At 37.1% G+C, this 21,758-nt stretch overlaps 1 protein-coding gene across 50 annotated transcripts in view; it reads right to left on the minus strand.

Annotated features, from left to right (window-relative positions):
- The window catches only part of PTBP3 (polypyrimidine tract binding protein 3), a 141,416-nt gene that overhangs the window by 82,626 nt on the left and 37,032 nt on the right, over positions 1–21,758 (minus strand). For 8 of the 50 annotated variants that reach the window (XR_014302314.1, XR_014302321.1, XM_082696944.1 and 5 more), the window contains one exon: positions 18,348–18,429. Coding sequence is in view for 11 of the 50 variants with exons in the window: in XM_082696937.1 (XP_082553063.1) it covers positions 18,348–18,429 (82 nt within the window). In the remaining 39 variants the exon portion in view is untranslated. Of the gene's footprint in view, positions 1–1,158; positions 1,188–1,810; positions 1,917–11,016; positions 11,174–18,347; positions 18,430–21,758 lie in introns of all 50 variants that reach the window. The other 42 variants (XR_014302317.1, XR_014302319.1, XM_082696945.1 and 39 more) reach the window with 15 other exon arrangements.

Here is a 21,758-nt window from a genome sequence, read left to right on the forward strand (position 1 = left end):
CTGAATGGGGCTCCTTGCTCAACGGGGTGTCTGTTTCTCTATCCCCTCCCACCCTCGCTTGTCCTCTCTCTCTCTCTCTCTCAAATAAATAAAATCTTAAAAAAAAAAAATTATAGAAACCCACCATTTTAGGTTAATTGTTCTGAATTATAAAAGTGCCTGAGCTATGTTAAGAGCGTGGGCTATTAAATCAGACAACCTGTTCTAACCAAGTTACCTGACATAACTGAGCCTCAAAATCTTTTCCAACAAAATGAGTATAACAGGGGTGCCTGGGTGGCTCAGTTGGTTGAGCAGCTGCCTTCGGCTCAGGTCATGATCCCAGCGTCCTGGGATTGAGTCCCACATCGGGCTCTTTGCTCAGAAGGGAGCCTGCTTCTCCCTCTGCCTGCCATTCTGTCTGCCTGTGCTCCCTCGCTCTCCCTCTCTCTCTCTGGTAAATAAATAAAATCTTTAAAAAAAAAAATGAGTATAATAGGGGTACCTGGGTGATTCAGTTGTTAAGCATCAGGTCATGATCCCAGGGTCCTGGGATTGAGCCCCGCATCAGGCTCCCTGCTCTGTGAGAAGCCTTCCTCTCCCTCTCCCACTACCCCTGCTTGTGTTCCTTTCCTCACTGTGTCTCTCTCTGTCCAATAAATAAAGAAAATCTTTTTTTAAAAAATGGGTATAATAACAGGTATTTTGAAAATTAAATTAGGTAACATATTTAAATACTAGATGTAGGTACACCTGGGTGGCTCAGTCAGTTAAGAGTCTACCTTCAGCTCAGGTCATGATGCCAGTGTCCTGGGATCAAGCCCCCCATCAGGCTACCTGCTCAGCAGGGAGTCTCCTTTTTCCCTCTCCCCCTGCCTCCTCACCCCCTGCTCTTGTTCACACTCTTGATTAAACTCTGGCTCTAAAATAAATAAAAAATTTCTAAATACTAGGTATAATGCCTAGCATATAATAACCAATAATATGTCTCGATTTTCTTAGGAAGGACTGTGTTACCTGAAAGTGATGTTCCTTCCTTCCATTGGTATTAAAATGATGACTGTAGGGGACAGTGACTTTTTTCTCTTGATGTGCTTACTTAGCAAAATTTAAGACATTGCTCAAAATTAACTAAAAATTTTATTATTCTATAAATCTAAAAATCTAAGAATTACTCACCTAGATGACCCCAGAAAAGGTTATAGCCACTGAAAAATGGAAAATATATAACTAATCACATAGGCATAACTTACTAAAAGTCAACAGGAAACAAGGAAATTATAATGCATTAAATACATAACGTTGAAGAACTACTCTCTGTACAAAATACATTAGAGACTTTCTGAAATTTTTATTATGAAGATCAGCATTCAAAATACTTAGCTTGTAAAAACCTTGCATCTTATTGAACAATATATTGAAAACTACTGAATGCCTACTACATATTAGTCAGGTTCCAAAAAAATAAGTAGAAGAGACTTGTAAAAATTCATATATTCCCATCTCGAAACTGAAGAAATCCACCAGGAAAAACATCCTACAAATATGGATCTTTTTAAAAATGCGACTTTATTAGGTTATACTTTAGAGATAATAAAATCCACCTACATTTTAAATGCAATTTGTCGAATACTGCAAAAATCAAGATATAGAACCTTTCCACCATCTCCGAAAGTTCCCCGGTGCTCCTTTGTAGTCAATCCTCCCTCAAAAACCCCCACCTCTCAAACTAAACATATACCATATACTACCACCATACTTCTTGATTACGATAGCTTTAGAGCAATTCTTCTTAAAAAATTTTTTTATTTTTTCTAAGTAATCTTTATACCCAAAGTAGAGCTGGAACTCATAACCTTGAGATCAAAAGTCCCACATTCTTCCAACCAAGCCAGCCAGAAGCCCCTTAATGGCCATTCTTGAAATCAGGTACTTATCTGGGAAAGAATTCACGTAACAGTTTTGAGTCATCCAAAACATATATCATGATTTCTCTCTGCATTTATTGAAGCCCCTTTAATTTCCCTTAACAACATTCTGTGGTTTTCAGTATAACAATCTTGCATATATTGCTTAACCTATATCCTACAACGTTAGTAATTTTTTAGAACTTTCTACATATACAGCTTTGTTCCTTACTTTCCAACATGTATGCCTTTTACTTCTTTTCTTTTTAAAAAATATTTTATTTATTTATTGGTCAGAGAGAGAGCACAAGCAGAGGGACCAGAAGGCAGAGAGAGAAGCAGACTCCCCTCTGAACAAGGAGCTGGATGTGGCACTCAATCCCAGAACCCTGGGATCATGACCTGAGCCAAAGGCAGACGCTCAACTGACTGAGCCACCCAGACGTCCCTGCCTTTTATTTCTTACTCTAGCTTTACTGAACTGGCTAGGACTTCGTGTACAAAGTTAAATAGAAATAATGAGACTGAACATACTTGCATCATTATGGATTTCAGAGGATATGATTCTCTTAACACTAAGTATGATGTAGTTTCATACCTTTATCAGGGTAAACAGGTTCCCTTCTATTCCTAGTGGCTGAGGGTCTTGTTTATCACAAATAAAAACTGAATTTCTCAAATAACACCTCAGGATATGTTAAGATGATCATAAAGTTTTTCTCTTTATTCCGTTAACAGAGTATGTTGCACTAATTTCAAAAGTTAAACCACTTTGTATTTTTGGAATAATTCTCACTCATTCATGATATATGATCTCTTCTCTACAGACATATAACTGAATTTAATTTAATGCCTTGTAAATATTATCTTTGGGTCCATTTTCATGAGGGATATTAATCTATAGTTTTCTTTTCCCTCCTGTATCAAGGGTAATACTAACTCCATAAAATATATTAGAAAGTATTCTTCTGAGTTTGTATAGCATTGGTATTATTACTTCCTAAAACAAAGCCATTAGGTCTTTAACTTTTTAATTCTCAATTTTTAAATAGGTATAGAGTTATTTGGGTTTTCTAGTCACTTTGCATCAGTTGTGGTACTTTGTATTTTTCAAAGAATTTGTCCACTTCTAAACTGAATGAATGCCTGTTCATCTTAATGGCTTAAAATTATTCATAATCTTTTCTTTATCTCTGTTTTAGCCTGTGTAGGATACTGTAACAAAATACAACAGACAGGGTGGTTTAACAATAGAAATTTAGTTTCTCACAGTTCTGGAGATTAGAAGCCCAAAATTAAGGTGCCAGCATGTCACTTTCTAATGAGGACTCTTTTCCTGGCTTTAGACAAGGTACCTTTTCCCGTGTCCTCACAGGGCAGAGCCAAGAGCAAGCTCTCTGGTATCTCTTTGTAAGGACACTAATCCCATCACGGGGGCTCCAACTCTTAAGGCCCCATCTCCACATACCATACAGTGAGGACTGGGCCTTACACACAAGAATTTGAGAGGTATACATTCATTCATTCAGTCCATAACATTACCCTTTTAATGTATAGGCGCATTCTTTTTTTTTTTTTTTAATTTTTTAAAGATTTTATTTATTTATTTGACAGCGAGAGATCACAAGTAGGCAGAGAGGCAGGCAGGCAGAGAGAGAGAGGAGGAAGCAGGCTCCCTGCTGAGCAGAGAGCCCGATGCGGGACTCGATCCCAGGACCCTGAGATCACGACCCGAGCTGAAGGCAGCGGCTTAACCCACTGAGCCACCCAGGCGCCCAGGCGCATTCTTGATGTTAGTAATTTCTCGCCTTTTTTGGTCTACCCAGAAGTTTATCAATTTTATTGACCTATAAAAAAAACCGACCATTGGTTTCATTATTTTTTTTCTACTGCTTGTTTTCTATGTCCTTAATCTATGCTGCTCATATTTAATATTTTCTTTCTTCTATTTATTTGGGACTCTTCTTTGCTATGCATAGATGATTCATTTTATACTTTTTTTTCTTTTCTAATATAAACATTTAAAGCTATACATTTCCTTCTAAGAACAGTTCCAAGAACAGTTCTAAGAACAGTTCCTTCTAAGAACAGTTCTAGCTGTACCCTTCAAAGTTTAGTAAATTGTATTTTGATTTTAATTCAATTCAAACTATTTTCTAATTTCCTTTGTGACATATTTGATCCATGGGTTAAGTATTACTCTTTTTTTAAGAAGTAATTAAGAAAATTTCCCCCATAAATTGAGGATTATACCCTTTTTTTTAAAAAGAATTTTATTTATTTGACAGAGAGGGAGAAAGCACAAGCAGGGGGAGTGGGAGAGAGAGAAGCAGGCTTCCCACTGAGCAGGGAGCCCAATGCGGGACTCAATCCCAGGACCCTGGGATCATGACCTGAACCAAAGGCAGATGCTTAACCTATCTGAGCTACCCAGGCACCCCGAGGATTATACTTTTTTGATTTCTAATATAATTTTAATGAAGTAAGAGAACTAATTCTACATAATTTTAATGCATTCACCTTTATTGAGACTTGTTTTAGGATCCACATATAGCCTATCTTGGTGACATCTCATGTGAACTTAAAAAAATGTGTATTTTGATAATGTTACAGAAAACGTTCCATTATCAATTAAAACAACCTAGTTGTTAGTGTTCAAAACCTCTATATTAGGGAATCTACAAACTTTTCTTAAAGGTGTACATAAGTAGTTTATGCTTTGTGAGCCATATAATCTCTGTTGCATCTATTTAACTCTACAGTGGTAGCATAAAAGCACCCATAGGTATGTAAATAAAGGAGAGTGCAGGGGTTCAAATAAAGTTTTATGTATAAACACTGAAATTTCAATTTCATATAAGCTTCATGTATCTCAGAATATTGTTCTTTATTTTTCTCACAACTTAAAAATGTAAAAATCAGTCTTAGGTCACAGGAAATATAAAAATAGACAAATAAGACAGATTTGGCCCACATGTCAGAGTCTGTCAACCCCTTGTTCTGTATCCTGATTTTCTATCAACTATGCTACCAATTACTGAGAGAAGTTTTGAAATCTACAGCTATAACTGTGTATTTCTCTATTTCTTTTCTATTTAGTTCTATTAGCTTTCATTTTACATATTTTGAAGCTCTGTTATATATATATATATAACATATAACATATATTACATATTAATTATAAATAAAATTATGTATTATAAATAAAATCATAATATATAATTATATATCATAAATAAGATGGCATATATGTTATAATTATATATTAATATATATTAAAATTACATATATTTTTCTTTATACACTTACTAAGAAATACAAATAAATATAATAAACACAAAATGATAAATAATGAATAAAATGAAATACCCAAAAAAATGGTCTAAAGAAAGCCAGGAAACAAAGGAAGAAAAAGCAAAGAATAAATGGTACAAATAGAAAACAATGGCAAAATGGTAGACTTACAACCAACCATGTGAAATAATTTTATTAAGTGGAAATGGCAAAAGATTCCAAATAAAAGGCAGTTTATCAGTCTGATAAAAGCAAGACTCAATTATATGTTGTGTCGAAAAAATCCATTTTTTAAAAAACTTCTATATTTTGGGACGCTCAGTTGGTTAAACCTCTGCCTTTGGCTTAGGTCATGATCCCAGGGTACTGGGACTGAGGCCCACATCAGGGTCCTTGCTCAGCGGGTCCTTGCTTCTCCCACTTGTACTCTCTCTTTCTCTAACAAATTAATAAATAAAATATTTTTTTAAATAAAAAATAAAAATAAGAAAATATTTTAAGTAATCTTTACACCCAATGTGGGGCTTGAACTCACAATCCCAAAACAAAGACTCAAACATGCTCTATTGACTGAACCAGCCAAGTGCCCCAGAAGAAATTTATTTTAAACATAAAATTTCAGTTTCAAAATAAAAGGGATGGAAAAAGATAAATATGTAGACAGTAATCATAATAAAGTTGAGTAGCTATACTAATACCTGACAAAGCAGACCCCACAAAAAGGAATATTACCAGGGATGAAAAGACTTTTCATAATACAGGAATCAATTTATCAAGAAAAGATAATATGTTATACATAAATGAAACATACAAACATAAAATACAGTTGATCTCTGCTTTTTAACTGGAATCTTTACACTCTTTGTTTACTTTTGTTTAAGTAATTGCTCTGGGGATAAATCATCAGTATGTATCTTTAACTCACACAGTCTACCTTCAAATGATAACATCTAGGTACAATGTAAGAACTTTTCTAAGTATACATTCTTTTCCCTCATCAAAACCTTTCTGTTACTGTCATATATTTTACTTTTCACATATGCCATAGCTCCCCAAATATATTACTATTATCTTGCTTTAGTCAATTTTTTCTTTTTACATCATGTTTTATACACTTAATGTATTTTTTTTTTTTTAAAGATTTTACCTATTCATTTGCTGGTGGGGAGAGAGAAGAAGAGAGAGCACAAGCTGGGGGAGAGGGAGAGGGAGAAGCAGACTCCCCACTGAGCAGAGAGCCCGATGCTGGGCCCTGGGGGTCATGAGCGGAGCCGAAGGCAGACACCTAACCAACTGAGCCACTCAGGTGCCCCAACACTTCATGTATCCTGTAGTCCTTTCCATAGAGAGCACTCTATACATTTGTCCCTTTCTTTCTTTTTATTGCAGTAAAATCATATAGCAAAATTCACTATCCTAACCATTTCAAATGGAGAATTCAGTGGTATTAAGCACATTCATAATATGCAACTATCATCACACTCCATTTCAGTAACTTTTTATCATGTAAAACTGAAATCTTATTCTCATTAAACAGTAACTCCCTATTTCCCTCTTCTTCCAGTCTCTGGCAATCACTATTCTACTCCCCATCCCTATGACTTTGATTACTCTCACTTCCTCTTGTGCATATTCTACAGCTATTTCCTTTGTAGTTACCATGGGGACTACTATACTTAATATCCTTAAATTGTAACACTCTAATCTGAATTTATGCCAGTGTATCTTCAGTAATATGCAAAAACTCTGTTCCTTTACACTCTATCCCCACCCTTTCCTGTTGCTGATGTCACAGTATTATAACTTTATATCCGTGTACCCCAAAACACGAACTAAAAATTCTTTTAAATGCATTAGTCTCCCAAAATACCTGGGAAAAAATGTAGTGCTACAAACAAGTCACACACTAGCTTTTAGATTAATAACTTTTAAAAATGCCATTCTCGGGCACCTGGGTGGCTCAGTGGGTTAAGCCTCTGCCTTCGGCTCAGGTCATGATCTCAGGGTCCTGGGATCGAGTCCCGCATCGGGCTCTCTGCTCAGCAGGAAGCCTGCTTCCTCCTCTCTCTCTCTGCCTGCCTCTCTGCCTGCTCGTGATCTCTGTCTGCCAAATAAATGGGTAAAATCTTTAAAAAAAAAAAAAATGTCATTCTCTTGTGAAAGACCTGTACTCTGAAAACTATAAAATGCTGATTCAAGAAATGAAGGGAACATAAAGATATGGAAAGACACTCCATGCTCACAGACTGGAAGACCAAATACTGTTAAAATGTCTATACTACCCAAAGCAATCTACACATGTAATTCAATCCCTACCAAAACACCAACAGCAGTTTTCACAGAACTAGAAAAAATAATCCTAAAATTTGGTATGAAATCACCAAACACCCCAAACAGCCAAAGCAATCTTGAAGAAGAAACGTGAAGCTGGAAACATCACAAATTCCAGACTTAAAGTTATATTACAAAGCTGTAGTAATGAAAACACTGTGGTACTGACACAAAAACAAACACACAAATCAGTGGACAGAAGAGAAAACCTAGAAATAAACCCATGACCATATGGACAATTAATCTTTGACAAAGCAGAAAAGAATTCCAATGGGAAAAAAACAGTCTCTTTAACAAGTAGTGTTGGGAGAACTGGTCAGCAACATGCAAAAGGATGAAACTGGACCACTTTCTTTCACCATACCAAAAGTAAAATAAAAATGGATTAAAGACCTATATGTGAGGCCTGAAACCATGAAAATCCTCAAAGAGAGCACAGACAGTAACTTCTTTGATTATCACCCGTAGCAACTTGTTTCTAGATATATCTACCAAGGCATGGAAAGCAAAAGAAAAAATAAACCATTGGTACTACAGCAAAATTAAGCTTCTGCACAGCAAAGTAAACAATCAACAAAACTAACAGACAACCTACAGAGAAGATTATCTGCAAATGACACATCCAATAAAGGGTTAGTATCCAAAATACATAAAGAACTTAGAAAACTCCAACACCCCAAAAAACGAATAATGCAATTAAAAAATGAGTACAAGACATGAACAGGCATTTCTTCCAAGGAAGACATGCAGATGGCCAACAGACAAATGAAAAGATACTCATCATCACTTACCATCAGGGAAATGCAAATCAAAACTACAATGAGATATCACCTTACGCCTGTCAGAATGGCTAAAATCAGTAACACAAGAAATAATGGGTGTTGGTGAGGATGTGCAGAAAAAGGAACCCTTGTGCACTGCTGGTGGGATATCATATAGTATTTGTCATTCTCTATTTTGCTTAACATAATACTCTTTAGCTCCATCCATGTCATTGCAAATGGCAAGATTTTGTTCTTTTTTATGGCTGAATATTCCATTCTATGTATGTGTGTGTGTATGTTTATACAGACATACACACCATATCTTTTTTAAGACTTTATTTAAGAGAGGGAGAGAGAGAGTGCATGAGCAGGTAGAGAGGGCAGAGTGAGAAGGGGGAGGGGCAGAGAGAGAGAGGGAGAGGGAGAAGCAGATTTTCATTGAGCAGGGAGCCCCACATGGAGCTCAATCCCAGGAATCTGGGATTATGACCTGAGCCAAAGGCAGATGCTTCACTAACCAAGCCACCCAGGTGCCCCTTAGGATTTTATTTTTACTGGAGCTTGAACTCACAACCCCAAGATCAGATTCCATTGATCGAGACAGCCAGGCATCCCTCTTTTTTTTTTTTTTTTTTTTTTTTAATCTGTAACTGGACTTTAGAGTCAAGTATGTCACACACAAATGATTTTTTAAAAATCTAATTTATTGGGGCACCTGGGTGGCTCAGTGAGTTAAGTATCTGTATTTGGCTCAGGTCATGGTCTTAGGGTTCTGGGATCAAGCCCCACATCGGGCTCTCTGCTCAGCAGGGAGCCTGCTTCTCCCCTTTAAAAAAAAAAAAATCTAATTTATTTAAGCTACAACACAAAGACATTTTTGAAGGACAGTTTTGCCAAAAACAGGACTCTCAGTTGACAGTTTAATTCTTTTAGCACTTTAAATTTATTGGACCACTGCTTTCTGATCCCCAAAGTTCCTGATGAGAAACATGCTCACATTCTTATTGAGGATCACTTATATGTGATAAGTTGATTCTTCCTTTTGGCTTTCAAGATTTATGGAAAGTTTGATTATAATGTGTCTCATGTGAGTCTTCTTGAGTTCATCTTACCAGAGTTCAGCTTCTTGGATGTTTATACTCAAACTTTTCATCGAATTTGGGGCTGTGTGTGGTAGAATACCTGTCTGGCTCAGTCAATGGAGCATGCGACTCTTGAGCTCCGGGTTGTAAGTTCAAGCCCCATGCTGGTTACAGAGATTACTTAAAAATGCAATCTTTATTGGGGTGCCTGGACGATTCAGTCAGTTAAGCATTCAACTCTTCGTTCTGACTCAAGCATAAGTCATGGGATTGGGCCGTGTGTCAGACTCTGCACTGAGTGGGGAGTCTGCTTGAAGGTTCTATCCCTCCACCCCTCCACCCACTGAGCATGCACTCTCCCTCTCTCTCTAAAATAAATAAATCTTAAGGGGCGCCTGGGTGGCTCAGTCTGCCTTCAGCACAGGTCATGATCCCAGAGTCCTGGGATTGAGGCCTGCATCGGGCTTCCTGCAGAGCAGGAAGCTTGCATCTCCCTCTTCCACTCCTGCTGCTTGTATCCCCCTCTCTCGCTGTGTCTCTGTCAAATAAATAGATAAAATCTTCAAAAAAAAACAAAACAAAACACTTTAAAGTAAAATCTTTAGGGGCACCTGGGTGGCTCAGTGGATTAAAGCCTCTGCCTTGGGCTCAGGTCATGATCTCAGGGTCCTGGGATCAAGCCCCACATCGGGCTCTCTGCTCGGCGGGGAGCCTGCTTCCTCCTCTCTCTCTGCCTGCCTCTCTGCCTACTTATAATCTCTGTCTGTCAAATAAATAAATAAAATCTTAAAAAAAAAATAAAAAGAGTTGCTAACTTTTAAAGTAAAATCTTTATTAAAAAATAATTGGGGGCTGTGGTAACTTTAGAAATCAGATTCTTCCCCTTCCTTGGGGTCTTCTAGTTTTTGTTATGGTTTTTCTTCTTTTGACAGTTGTAAGCTATCTCTGTACCGAGAACCGGCCTTAGGTTTATATAAATTTAAAGTCTTATCTGGTTTCTTTTGAGCCTTTTTCCCTGGCATGTATTATCACTTTCTAATTTTCCCTATAGAAGCAGTTGTTTTTTTAATGTCTTAGTCTCTAATACCTCATTCCCAAAACGAGTGAAAGGGAAATATGAAAGGAACAAGTGCCAGTTCTCTGAATTAACTAGAAGTCACTGGAGGAAGGGGGAGTTTGCTACAACAGAAGGAGATGCAAAGACAATGGCTGCCTGCCTCTGTCTGCCAACTATGTGCTCAGAAGAAGCAATTAACAATCAGAACATAGATCCCTGAGAGTTAAGAGGACAATATCCTTTCTACCCATGCTGGCTCCCTCAAGCTATTTGTAAGCTGCTCTTGGAACATGTAGGTAGCTCCCTGCCATGTGATTTAAGAGCAGAGGATGGGAGGTGCCTGGGTGGCTCAGCCGGTTAAATGTCTATCTTCAGCTCAGGTCAGGACAGCCCCCATCAGGCTTCCTGTTCAGCAGGGAGCCTACTTCTGCTTCTCCCTCTTTCCCCCACTCCATGCCATTCCCCTCCCCCATTCATGTTTTCTCCTACCTCTCTCTCAAATAAATAAGTAAAATCTTAAAAAAAAAAAAAAAAAAAGGCAGACAATGGGTAGCTGCTACAGTGCTAAGACCTGAAACTGATCAAAATTAAACAGAATTTACCTTCTAAGTCTTCCTCTGGAACAACTTGCAAGCTTTCAATAGACTCCAGAGTTCCAAATTACAGAAAGAGTCTGGTAGTGCAATTGTTGTCTAGGCAGGGGAGTCAGATTCCTGGTGCTTCTTACTCCACTTATTCCCAGAATCCTCTTTCAATTATCTTAAATTAACAAAATAAACAAAAAAAAAAAAAAAAAAAAAAAAAAAGGAGGGAGAAGTCATATCCACTCTGTGGATATTTACCATTTGTACAAACTCAAATTTCCACCTGTATCATTTTCAAGTCTGAAGAATTTCCTTTAACAGACATCTAACAGACATGTAACAGACATCTGTTACTGAAAAATGCTCTCAGCTCTTGTCTGCCTCAAAGAAAGTTTGATTTTAACTTCATTTTTGAAACTTTAGAGTGACATAGATGATTGTACTTATTTCCAGACTTTAAAGATGTTACTCCATTGTCTTCTGGCTTACAGTTCAGACAAAAAATTCTGTATCATTCTTACCTTGGTTCTACTGAATAAAATGGGACTTTTTCCCCTCTGGGTACTTTTAAGATTTGTTTTGCATTCCTGGTTTTCAAGAATTTTATTATGATGAGCCTTGGTGTGGTTTTCACTATATTTATCGGCTTGGGGTCCATTGAACTTCTTAGTTATGTGGATTTATAATTTCTACCATATTTGGAATTATTTTCAATCACTATATCTTCAGGTTTATGTTTCCCTGCCTCCACCTTCCTTTCTGGGACCTGATTCACACATATGTTTGGACCACCTGATTTTTTTCCTATAGTTTATTGAACACTGTTCATTTCTTCCTCAATCTTTTTTGGTCTGTGTGCTTTAGTTTCTACTGCTGTCTTTTTTGTTGTTGTTTTAAGTCATCTCTCCACCCAACGTGGGGCTGCAACTAACAACCAAGAGATCAAGAGTTATGTGCTCTACGACCTAAGCCAGCCAGGCACCCTTCTACTGCTGTCTTTGAACTGACTGCTCACTTATTCTGCAGAACACATGTGCTATTAATGCCACACCATGTGTTTTTTAGACATATTCTTATCTTTAGAAGTCTCATTTTTCTCCTTATTATGCTAACAGTTTCCTTTAAATCCTTAAATATGCTTTTAATAACCATTCCAAACTCCAAATCTGCTAATTTCATTATCTCTGTCCTTTCATGAGTCTCTTTCTTTTTTAAGGTTTTATTTATTTATTTGGGAGGGGAAGAGAGAAAGAGTGCAAGCACGCACATGCATGCACAAGAGCAGAAGGAGACACAGAGAGGAGGGAGAGGAACAGAGAAAGATCCCAAGACAACTCCACTCTGAGTGTGGAGCCCAATATGAGGTTCACTCTCCTGATCCTGTAAGACCATGACCTGGACCGAAACCAAGAGCTGGACACTCAGCTGACTGAGCCACCCAGGTGCCCCATCTAGTTTTCTCTCTGTTGATTGATTTTCCTCCTGGTTATAGGTCACAGTTTTGTGGTTTTCTCCATGTTTGTCAAGTTTTGATTGAATAGTCAACAATGTGAGCACTAAAATTTGTTTTATTCCTTTAATGTGCCAGAGTTTTTTCTGGGAAAAAAGGTAGTTTCAGATTAGGCAATTGTTTTGGAACTTGTTTTGAAGCTTTGTTAGAGTGGGTTTAGCCTTTATGCTAGAACTGGTGTACCATTACTGGTAAGGCATGTGTAGCTTACTATCTGGCAACAGATTCAAAGGGAGACGTCTGGAGCACTTTACTCACAGAGCTCCCTCCTGTCCCACACATTGCTTCCATAGCTCCCAGATACCTCAGCCTTCCCAAGCATGGATCTCTGCCTCTTCAACTGAGCAATTCTGCCATGTTTGCCGGGGCTCCCCCCAACCTTAAATAGAGCCCAGAAAAAATGCCAAGGTGATCACAGGGCTCACCTCATTTGTTTACTTTTATCTGAAATCACAGTCCTGCATATAATAATAATATATTTCAAATAATGGCTGCTTAAAAGAAAAAAAAAATCACTGCTCATGTAAAGAGTCCAACTGTAGAAATTTCCAAATCCAGAATGGTAACATATAAAGTTACCAGTGACTCGGGCTCTACTTGTCTTTCTGTTAGGGTGCAGCCCTCATCTGCATCATGTAAGATGGAAGATGAAACTCCTGCAGGATGTAGGATAAAAGAGGAAAAAGTACATCCATGTGGAAATGTTCCAGAAATATCTATCTCCTGTTAACTTCTACTTGTATCTCATTAGCCAGGACTTAATCACAGGACCACACCTAGCTATAAGGAAGACTGAAACATGGCTGTTTAATTTGAGAAGCAATACACCCAGATAAAAATTAGCGTTGTCACTAAAGAAAACCAAAAAGTATTTGGGTACACAATAGTCTCTGTCATAATTCCTAACATTAAATTTAAAAAGTATACAACTCATGAAGAAATGTGTAAAACTTTTTCATAAGTATCAAAGGACATAAAATAAGACCTATAAACATGAGATCACAGGTCAGGTTCCCAGAAGGAAAGGCACAACACCTGTGCTTATCATCAATTCCATTTGATGTCTTGCAGTAAAACCACAATTGTGTAATTCTGAATTAATTTAACTTGGGAAGTTTCTTCTCCATGTGTAAAGTAACAGGTGTTAACAATGTTAACCCCAGGGGCACCTGGGTGGCCCAGTGGGTTGGGGACCTCTGCCTTCGGCTCAGGTCATGATCCCAGGTAACAATCTTTAAAATAAACAAATAAATAAATAATGTTAACCCCATCAATAGAACTTTGCCAAAAGCTAAATTATATCAGTTTTATCATCATCTGCTGACAATGAAAAATCAGTTATTACCTAAAAATGACTGAATGTTTAATCATTTCAGTGGAATCAAAATAAAGCTTTTGGGAAATCACTCTATCAAAAGTGAAATACCTAATACTAATGGAAATTTATTTATTTATTTATTTATTTATTTATTTATAAACATTTTATTTATTTGACAGAGAGAGATCACAAGTAGGCAGAGAGGTAGGCAGAGAGAGGAAGGGAAGCAGGCTCCCCACTGAGCAGAGATGCCGATGCAGGGCTTGATCCCCGGACCCTGGGATCATAACCTGAGCGGAAGGCAGAGGCTTTAACCCACTGAGCCACCCAGGCGCCCTGAAAATTGAGTTTTAAAAGTTCTATATTAAAAGGGCACCAGGGTGGCTCAGTATGTTAAGCATCTGACTTGATTTCAGCTCAGGTCATGATGTCAGTGTTGTGAGATTGCAGTGCTACGAGATTGCATGTCCAGCATGGAGCCTGCTTAGGATTGTTTCTCTCCCTTCCGTCTGTCCCTCCTTCCTCCCTCTCAAAAGCAAAGGAAAAAAAAAGTTCTACATTAAAGGTCAACTTTTTTTGAGGTAATAATACAAACATAAGTTTTTGTGCAACAGTCCTACAGGGCAGACGTGTACTTGCAATTAGTTTAGTACATACTTAACTCCTTTACCAAACAAGCAATATTCTACTAATAGATAGTAGAGTCATCAAATTTTAGAAATTATTTTTAAATCCACATTTAGATTAAATGAACCACAAAAATTCTGTGATAAGATTACACTGAATACCAAAAAGGTCCTTCGGCACAACTGTACACCAGGCTCTTTGACCTACCCATTATCAATGCAATTTTTCAAATTTCTGTATCTTTAAAAAACTACCTCACACAGGCATTAAAAACTCATTTGTAAATGAGCCCTAAAACCTTTCTCTCCAAATTTGTTCAAAATCAACTAGGAATCTTTATTATAGTCAAGGAATGGAGCACCCAAATCTTGAAATTTTAGTTCTTTTAGAAATTTGCAAATATTAGACCAAATATCACAAAAATATTTTTGCTGTATAAATGACCTCAAAAGAAAAAAAGTGAAATTTCCCCAAGTCATGTCAACAGCCAAGGCCCTCAGTGAAAGCAAACTAAAATCAGAAACTTCCCATCAAGAAAGAAAGAAAGAAAGAAAGGAGGAAAGACAGACTCATCTTTCGAAAGTATTTAAAAAGGAAGCCCATCTCTGTTCAGATTCTGATGGAGAAATGTGAATGTTTAGATTCTGAATTTTCTCTTCTTCTCTGGTCTAAGAATCTCCAAGGCAATAAATCAACATACACCTTAGACCATGTTAGGGGCTGGTGATACCTTAGAAAGTTTAGCAGAGCAAACACAAAACACCTTAGAGATCCTCAAAAAAGAAAAAGCAATTCAGCTAAAAATTATGACTCACACACACACAAAAAAATACGTTATAAGCAAATATTTAACAGAAGGACTAAATAGCACATCACACAAAGCTGAACACAGAATAAGTGAATCAGAAAAACATTTTAAGGAAATCATCCAAAATATAGGACCTTAAGGGGAAAGACATGACAATGAATGTAAGAGGTTAAAACAAATACAGGACTGAATGAAATGGTCCTATACGTTTCTAACTGGAGTTCCAGGAGAAGACAGTTCTGGGAAGAGCTGGGTCACTCCTAAGAAAGATGAATGAGGGGCGCCTGGGTGGCTCAGTGGGTTAAGCCTCTGCCTTCGGCTCAGGTCATGATCTCAGGGTCCTGGGATCGAGCCCCGCATCGGGCTCTCTGCTCAGCGGGGAGCCTGCTTCCTCCTCTCTCTCTGCTTGCCTCTCTGCCTACTTGTGATCTCTGTCTGTCAAATAAATTAATAAAATCTTTAAAAATAAATAAATAAATAAAAGAAAGATGAATGAAAGTAAGTCTCTAGCAATGGTCCTCAACACTAGCTGAACCTTAAGATTACCATCTAAGAAGTTTTAACAATAAACAAACTGCTCATCCCTCTACCCCAGGATTTTAGAATTGGTGTGGTCAAGGTATCTATATTTTCCTCAGAGCTTCCCAAGCTATTTTAGTGATCATTCAGGGTTGAGAATCTGTGATCCATATCTACAAATAGCTAGTTAAGCCACTGAACAAAAATAAGGAGGAAAATGTTTTAAAATGAGTATAGAGAAGTAATTTTACCTACAAAGTAATAACCAACACTGACAACAGACTTCTCAACAACAGACACCAAAAGAATAATAGAACAATACATTCATTGTGTTAAGAGAAAAAACTGGCAACCTAAAATTCAAAATAGCTAACTAACATTGAATAGTGCTAATGAAATAAACATTTTTAGTGAAACTCTGAGAGGTTACCATTTATAGAGCTTTGCAGAAATAGCTACTAAAGAGGATATACTTCAGGAAGAGAAACACTGAACACAGAATGGGATATAAGACATTCAAAACATAAACGCAAAACAGAACAAATTGCTGCTGCCAGCTAAACTCCCATTTCATATGTCTTTCTTTTCCTAAGTAATCAATAAACAAACATGAAATCTTTCTGGTTATCCATCCTGGTAGTTCATATATGTGACCAAAGTGACCTATTTTTAAAATAAAAATATAATTGGCCCCACCTTAGATTTACTGTACTCTAGGAGTAAAGGCTTTTATTTATTTATTTTTTTTTTTAAAGTATGCTCCATGCCCAGTATGGAGCACAACATGAGACCTGAACACATGACCCTGAGATCAAAGCATGTGAGCTGAGATCAGGAGTCAAGAGGCTTAACCAACTGAGCCACCCAAGCCCCCTAAGTCTCTAGCAATTTTTTTTTTTTACAACAATTATTTTTTAAGCATTTTTACAAACATACCTGACCAAGAGGATAATTAGGTTTAGAAACTTTAGATTCTAGTATTTCCTCATACAACAGTATCCAAATATGGTTCCTCAAGGCAACATCACTATTACCCAGAAACTTGTGCAAATACAAATTCTGAGGACCCACCTCAGATCTACTTTATTAGAAATTCTGGATATGGACTCAACAGCTATGCTTTAACAGGCCCTCCAGGTGATTCTGATGCCAGCTCAAGTTTGAGAAAACACTTTAGTTTCATGCTCAGATTACTCTGTTCACATTTCTACGAGAACAAGTCCTCTGCTGCTGTCCTGTCCACAAAACCTTTCCATTTAGTACTGTAGAACAGTGTACCATGGTTAACTAATTCCCATATATTCTTAATCTCTTCCATGAATTTTCATTGCATCTTTTGCCTTAATAGAACTTAGTCTACTTCTCTTATACAATCCTCACAAAAAAGCCATTCATTCTCCTAAACACCATATTGCTCAGGGTCTGGAAAGTGAGGTCCACTCATTTTCTATTCCCTGTAACCCCAAAAACATTTGGATAAAAATCTGGCCTTCAGGGGCACCTGGGTAGCTCAGTTCATTGGGCATCTGCCTTCGGCTCAGGTCATGATCCCACAGTCCTGAGACTGAGCCCTGCACTGGGCTCCCCACTCAGTGGGGAACCTGTTTCTCCCTCTCCCCTGCTTATATAGTCTTTTGTACTCTTTCTCTAATAAATAAATAAAATTTTTATATATAAATAAATATCTGGCCTTTTCTGAAACTCTCCACTCTTCATGCCTTTTCAACTGTGGATGATGCTAATTTCCAAGTTTCTCTCCTGATGGTGAGACCAGAAGAATACAGTGACTACCCAACACTTCCATTTGGATGTTGCAAAGGAACCTCACATTCAACATATAAAAATCTGAACCTGTTATGCTGTCCAACTTCTTCCTATATATTCTACATAAATGGCACCACCATTCATCTACCCAATTATCCAAGTCCAAACCTGGAAATAAATCATTGATGGAATCCCTTATTCAAACATTCAATTAGTCACCAGCTATTATCAATTTCACCTTCTGTGAATGCTTTTGTTCTATCACAACGGTTAGTGGTACAGTACAAATTACCATCCCTAACTGGGATATTCTGTACAGTAAGAGCCTCTTAACTATACTCCACCAGTTCATTTTACAGTCCCCAAATTTCAAGAACATTTATTTTTAAACCACATGGTAACTTACGGAATGTAAGTTATGTTCCAATTTTTAAAAAATCATGTGATCTTATAGTTTTAATACTTCTAATATGCTAAACCATCATTCAACACAGGCTTTTAAATCCAGCTTTTATCAGTTGTTCTGGATCACCAACTAATTGACAGTTTTATCACAACTAAAAAACACAAAGAAGATCAATCAAAAAAGTAATTATTAAATTAGATCCAAATTCTTAAAATTTAAGATCTACAATTGGTAATTTCACTTATGTGAGCTTGACTGCAATAAATTTTAGTTTTTTTTATAAATAATGGACTTCAAGATATGTTTGTAATATGAGCAAAGAAACACAGTAAAAAAAAATTTTTTTTGAAACTCACAGAAAGAAAACATTTTAGATTTTGAAAAAGTGAAAACTCACCATACACACCTGTAGGAGTAGAATTGTTCATGGTAAAAGGTCCGTTAATGACACCAGAAGAGAGAAGCTCATCAGATCCCCGCTGAAAAGCAAGACCAATAAATACTATGTTAATAAAATGAGCCCTGGATAATGGTCCACGTTTACTACTAAAACTATCATAAGTTAATAATATTACTTTGTCTGAAGGTCAAGGCATTTAAGGCGAAGTCCTCAAGAATCACAAAATCTAAATAAAGGTTGGAAGTAAATTTTACAGAAGAAAAATTACTGCATAGCCACATGGTTGTTATTGAAAGAAAGAAAGAAAGAAAGAAAGAAAGAAATATTGCTATCACATAATGGGGGACATAATCCTGCAACCCTGTTATGAACAGATGTTATATCTGAAGTACCAGAAATCACATTTAGGGGTTGCACCCTGAAATTGGTTTTGTTTTTTTTAAGATTTTATTTATTTGTCAGAAAGAGAGAGCACGAGTGGGGGACGAGGAGAAAGAGAAGCAGGCTCCCCACTGAGCAGGGACCCCGATGTGGGACCCAAATCCAGGACCCTGGGATTATGAACCAAGCCAAAGGCAGACACTTACCAACTGAGCCACACTCGTGTCCCCAGCATATTTATTTCTAAGTACTCATATGGAAATCATTAGTGTAGTACCTGCTAAGCATCCCAACTTCTTGATACCTATGTATTTTTTTAAAGTTGAACACAAAGTCACAACTTATTTCTACATTGACCAAATCCTTTATAATCAGTGATTTTTTTATTCATTAATGTTCACAATGATCTTTAATGTGTATGATTTTTTTAAACAACTTGTGTTTAAATAATTTCCTTTTTCCTATATGTAAGAGTTTTGACCAATTGTGGGATACTGGGTGGCTTAGGTCATGATCCCAGGGTCCTGGGATGGAGTCCTGTATCAGACTCCCTGCTAAGCTGGAAGCCTGCTTCTCCCTCTCACACTCCCCCTGCTTGTGTTCCCTTTCTCGTTGTCTCTCTCTGTCAAATAAATAAATAACATCTTTAAAAAAAAAAAGGAATTAAAATCAAACAATTTCCAAATGTCACTGATTAACTTGGTCAATTCTTTTTTTGAAGATTTTATTTATTTACTTGAAAGATTTTATTTATTTACTTGAGACAGACTGAGAGAGGGAGAGAGCATGAGAGGGGAGAGGATCAGAGGGAGAAGCAGACTCCCTGCTGAGCAGGGAGCCCCATGCGGGACTCGATCCCAGGCCTCCAGGATCATGACCTGAGCAGAAGGCAGTCATTCAACCAACTGAGCCACCCAGGTGCCCTTACTTGGTCAATTCTTAAGATCAAATATTTTGGTCTACAGGATGATAAAACTTAATTCTCAAATTATTCCACAAATATTAGAATAGTTATAATTCTCCAAAAGATGTTTAATGTTTAGGTGTTAAGTATCACTATAGGACAAAACTTCAGCCTTTGCTAAAGAAAGGCAAACCACCAATGTATTTGCGTAATAGAAATACAAGTATTTAAACAATCCTGTATTGGGCGCCTGGGTGGCTCAGTGGGTTAGGCCGCTGCCTTCGGCTCAGGTCGTGATCTCAGGGTCCTGGGATCGAGTCCCACATCGGGCTCTCTGCTCAGCAGGGAGCCTGCTTCCTTCTCTCTCTCTCTCTGCCTGCCTCTCAGTGTACTTGTAATTTCTCTCTGTCAAATAAATAAATAAAATCTTGAAAAATAAAATAAAATAAAATAAACAAACCTGTATTAAACATCCAGATATTATTCCCTTTGGTTCTTCACTAGAAATTTATACAGACAAGGTGGGACAAGAGGAAGAAATTAAGTAAGCACACAAGATGAAATTAAAATGAAAATCTCAACTTCTGGAAGGACCAAGATTAAGGCCTCATTTAAGGAACATCTGTTATATTCCTGATAATACCTTAACCTGTGGTTCACTGGCTACTTGCAGCTATGGAGAAAGATGAATTTCTGCAGGTTTAAAAGCAGTAAAAATTTAAACATGCCCAGCATGTTTTTATCTCTGAGAATTTGGTAAAAGAGGTGTTACTAACAGATATATTTCTTACATATACATGAGTTTAGTATTAATATGTTTCTATATGTAAACTGAGTTTATTTGAAACTACTAAAACCATTTTAGCTTTTTCCTAGACTTATAGAAGTATGTTAAAATGTCAACTAAGCACTAATTCTAGGAGGACTGCACACTTAAATGTAAAAGGTATAACAATAAAGACTCTAGAAGGTAACAGAAGAGTATCTTCATAATTTTGGAGTAAGGAAAATTTTCTTAAATAAGACACAGAAGTACAACTATGAAAGAAAAATACAAATGAGACATTGAAATTAATAATTTTATTTACAATATATATAATATAAAATCTAATGTTGCACATCTGAAACTAATACTACATGTCAATTTTTTTTTTAAAGAATTTTATTTAAGAAAAGACATGAGGAATCTAAAAGGCAAGTTATAGAGAGGAAGAAAGTATCTGCAATTACATATAATCCCAACAAGTTTTACTGATTTTTTTTTTTTTTTTTTTAAGATTTATTTGAGAGAGACAGTGCAAGTAAGAGCGGAGAAGGAGCAGAGGGGGATGGAGAGGGAGGAGAAAGACTCTCAAGTAGCTATCCCCATCCCCACCCCACTCCTTGAGCAAGGATCCATCTCAGGACCCTGAGGTCATGACCTGAATGGAAACCCAGAGTCAGATGCTTAACTGACTGAGCCACCAGGTTTTATAACCAGAGGCAGAAAAAAACCTCATTAGCAAAAAAAAGTCAAGGTAAAAGAAAACCACAACAGTTCAACAGGTACCTAACAAAGTGGCAGACTTTTTGTTTCAGAATATTTGTGATTTCTCCTCCTGTGAAAGGATTTTTCACCCCATCCATGATGATGTGACTTGGAATGCCTCCTGTGAGAGAGAACTTCCGACACTGAGCACGGTTTTGTGATAGGCTTTTTTGGCCTATAGAATATGAACAGACATGACCTTCAATAAATCCAAACAGAAGCATCAAAAGATTTTAGAGCAGTTTCTGCTAATTTTTTCCCTTTTCTCTCTGAAATAGGAGCATATTCCAAGAGGGGCTGCTCTTTTGGCCTAATTTCCAGAATAAAAATACATATAGCTTCACAACAGCCACCAACCCTGTAAGTGAACCAGAAACAAATATTTTTCTAACCTATATCTAAATGAATATTATCATATTCAATAAACATATGAAAAGATGCTTGATTCCACTGGTCATCAGGGAAATGAGGTTAAAACCACAATAAAATACTAGATATTAAAAGAGACTGACAGGGGCACCTGGGTGGCTCAGTGGGTTAAGCCGCTGCCTTCGGCTCGGGTCATGATCTTGGGGTCCCGGGATCGAGTCCCGCA

Source organism: Mustela nivalis, assembly GCF_964662115.1.
Source record: "Mustela nivalis genome assembly, chromosome: 13".
Lineage (NCBI taxonomy): Eukaryota > Metazoa > Chordata > Mammalia > Carnivora > Mustelidae > Mustela > Mustela nivalis.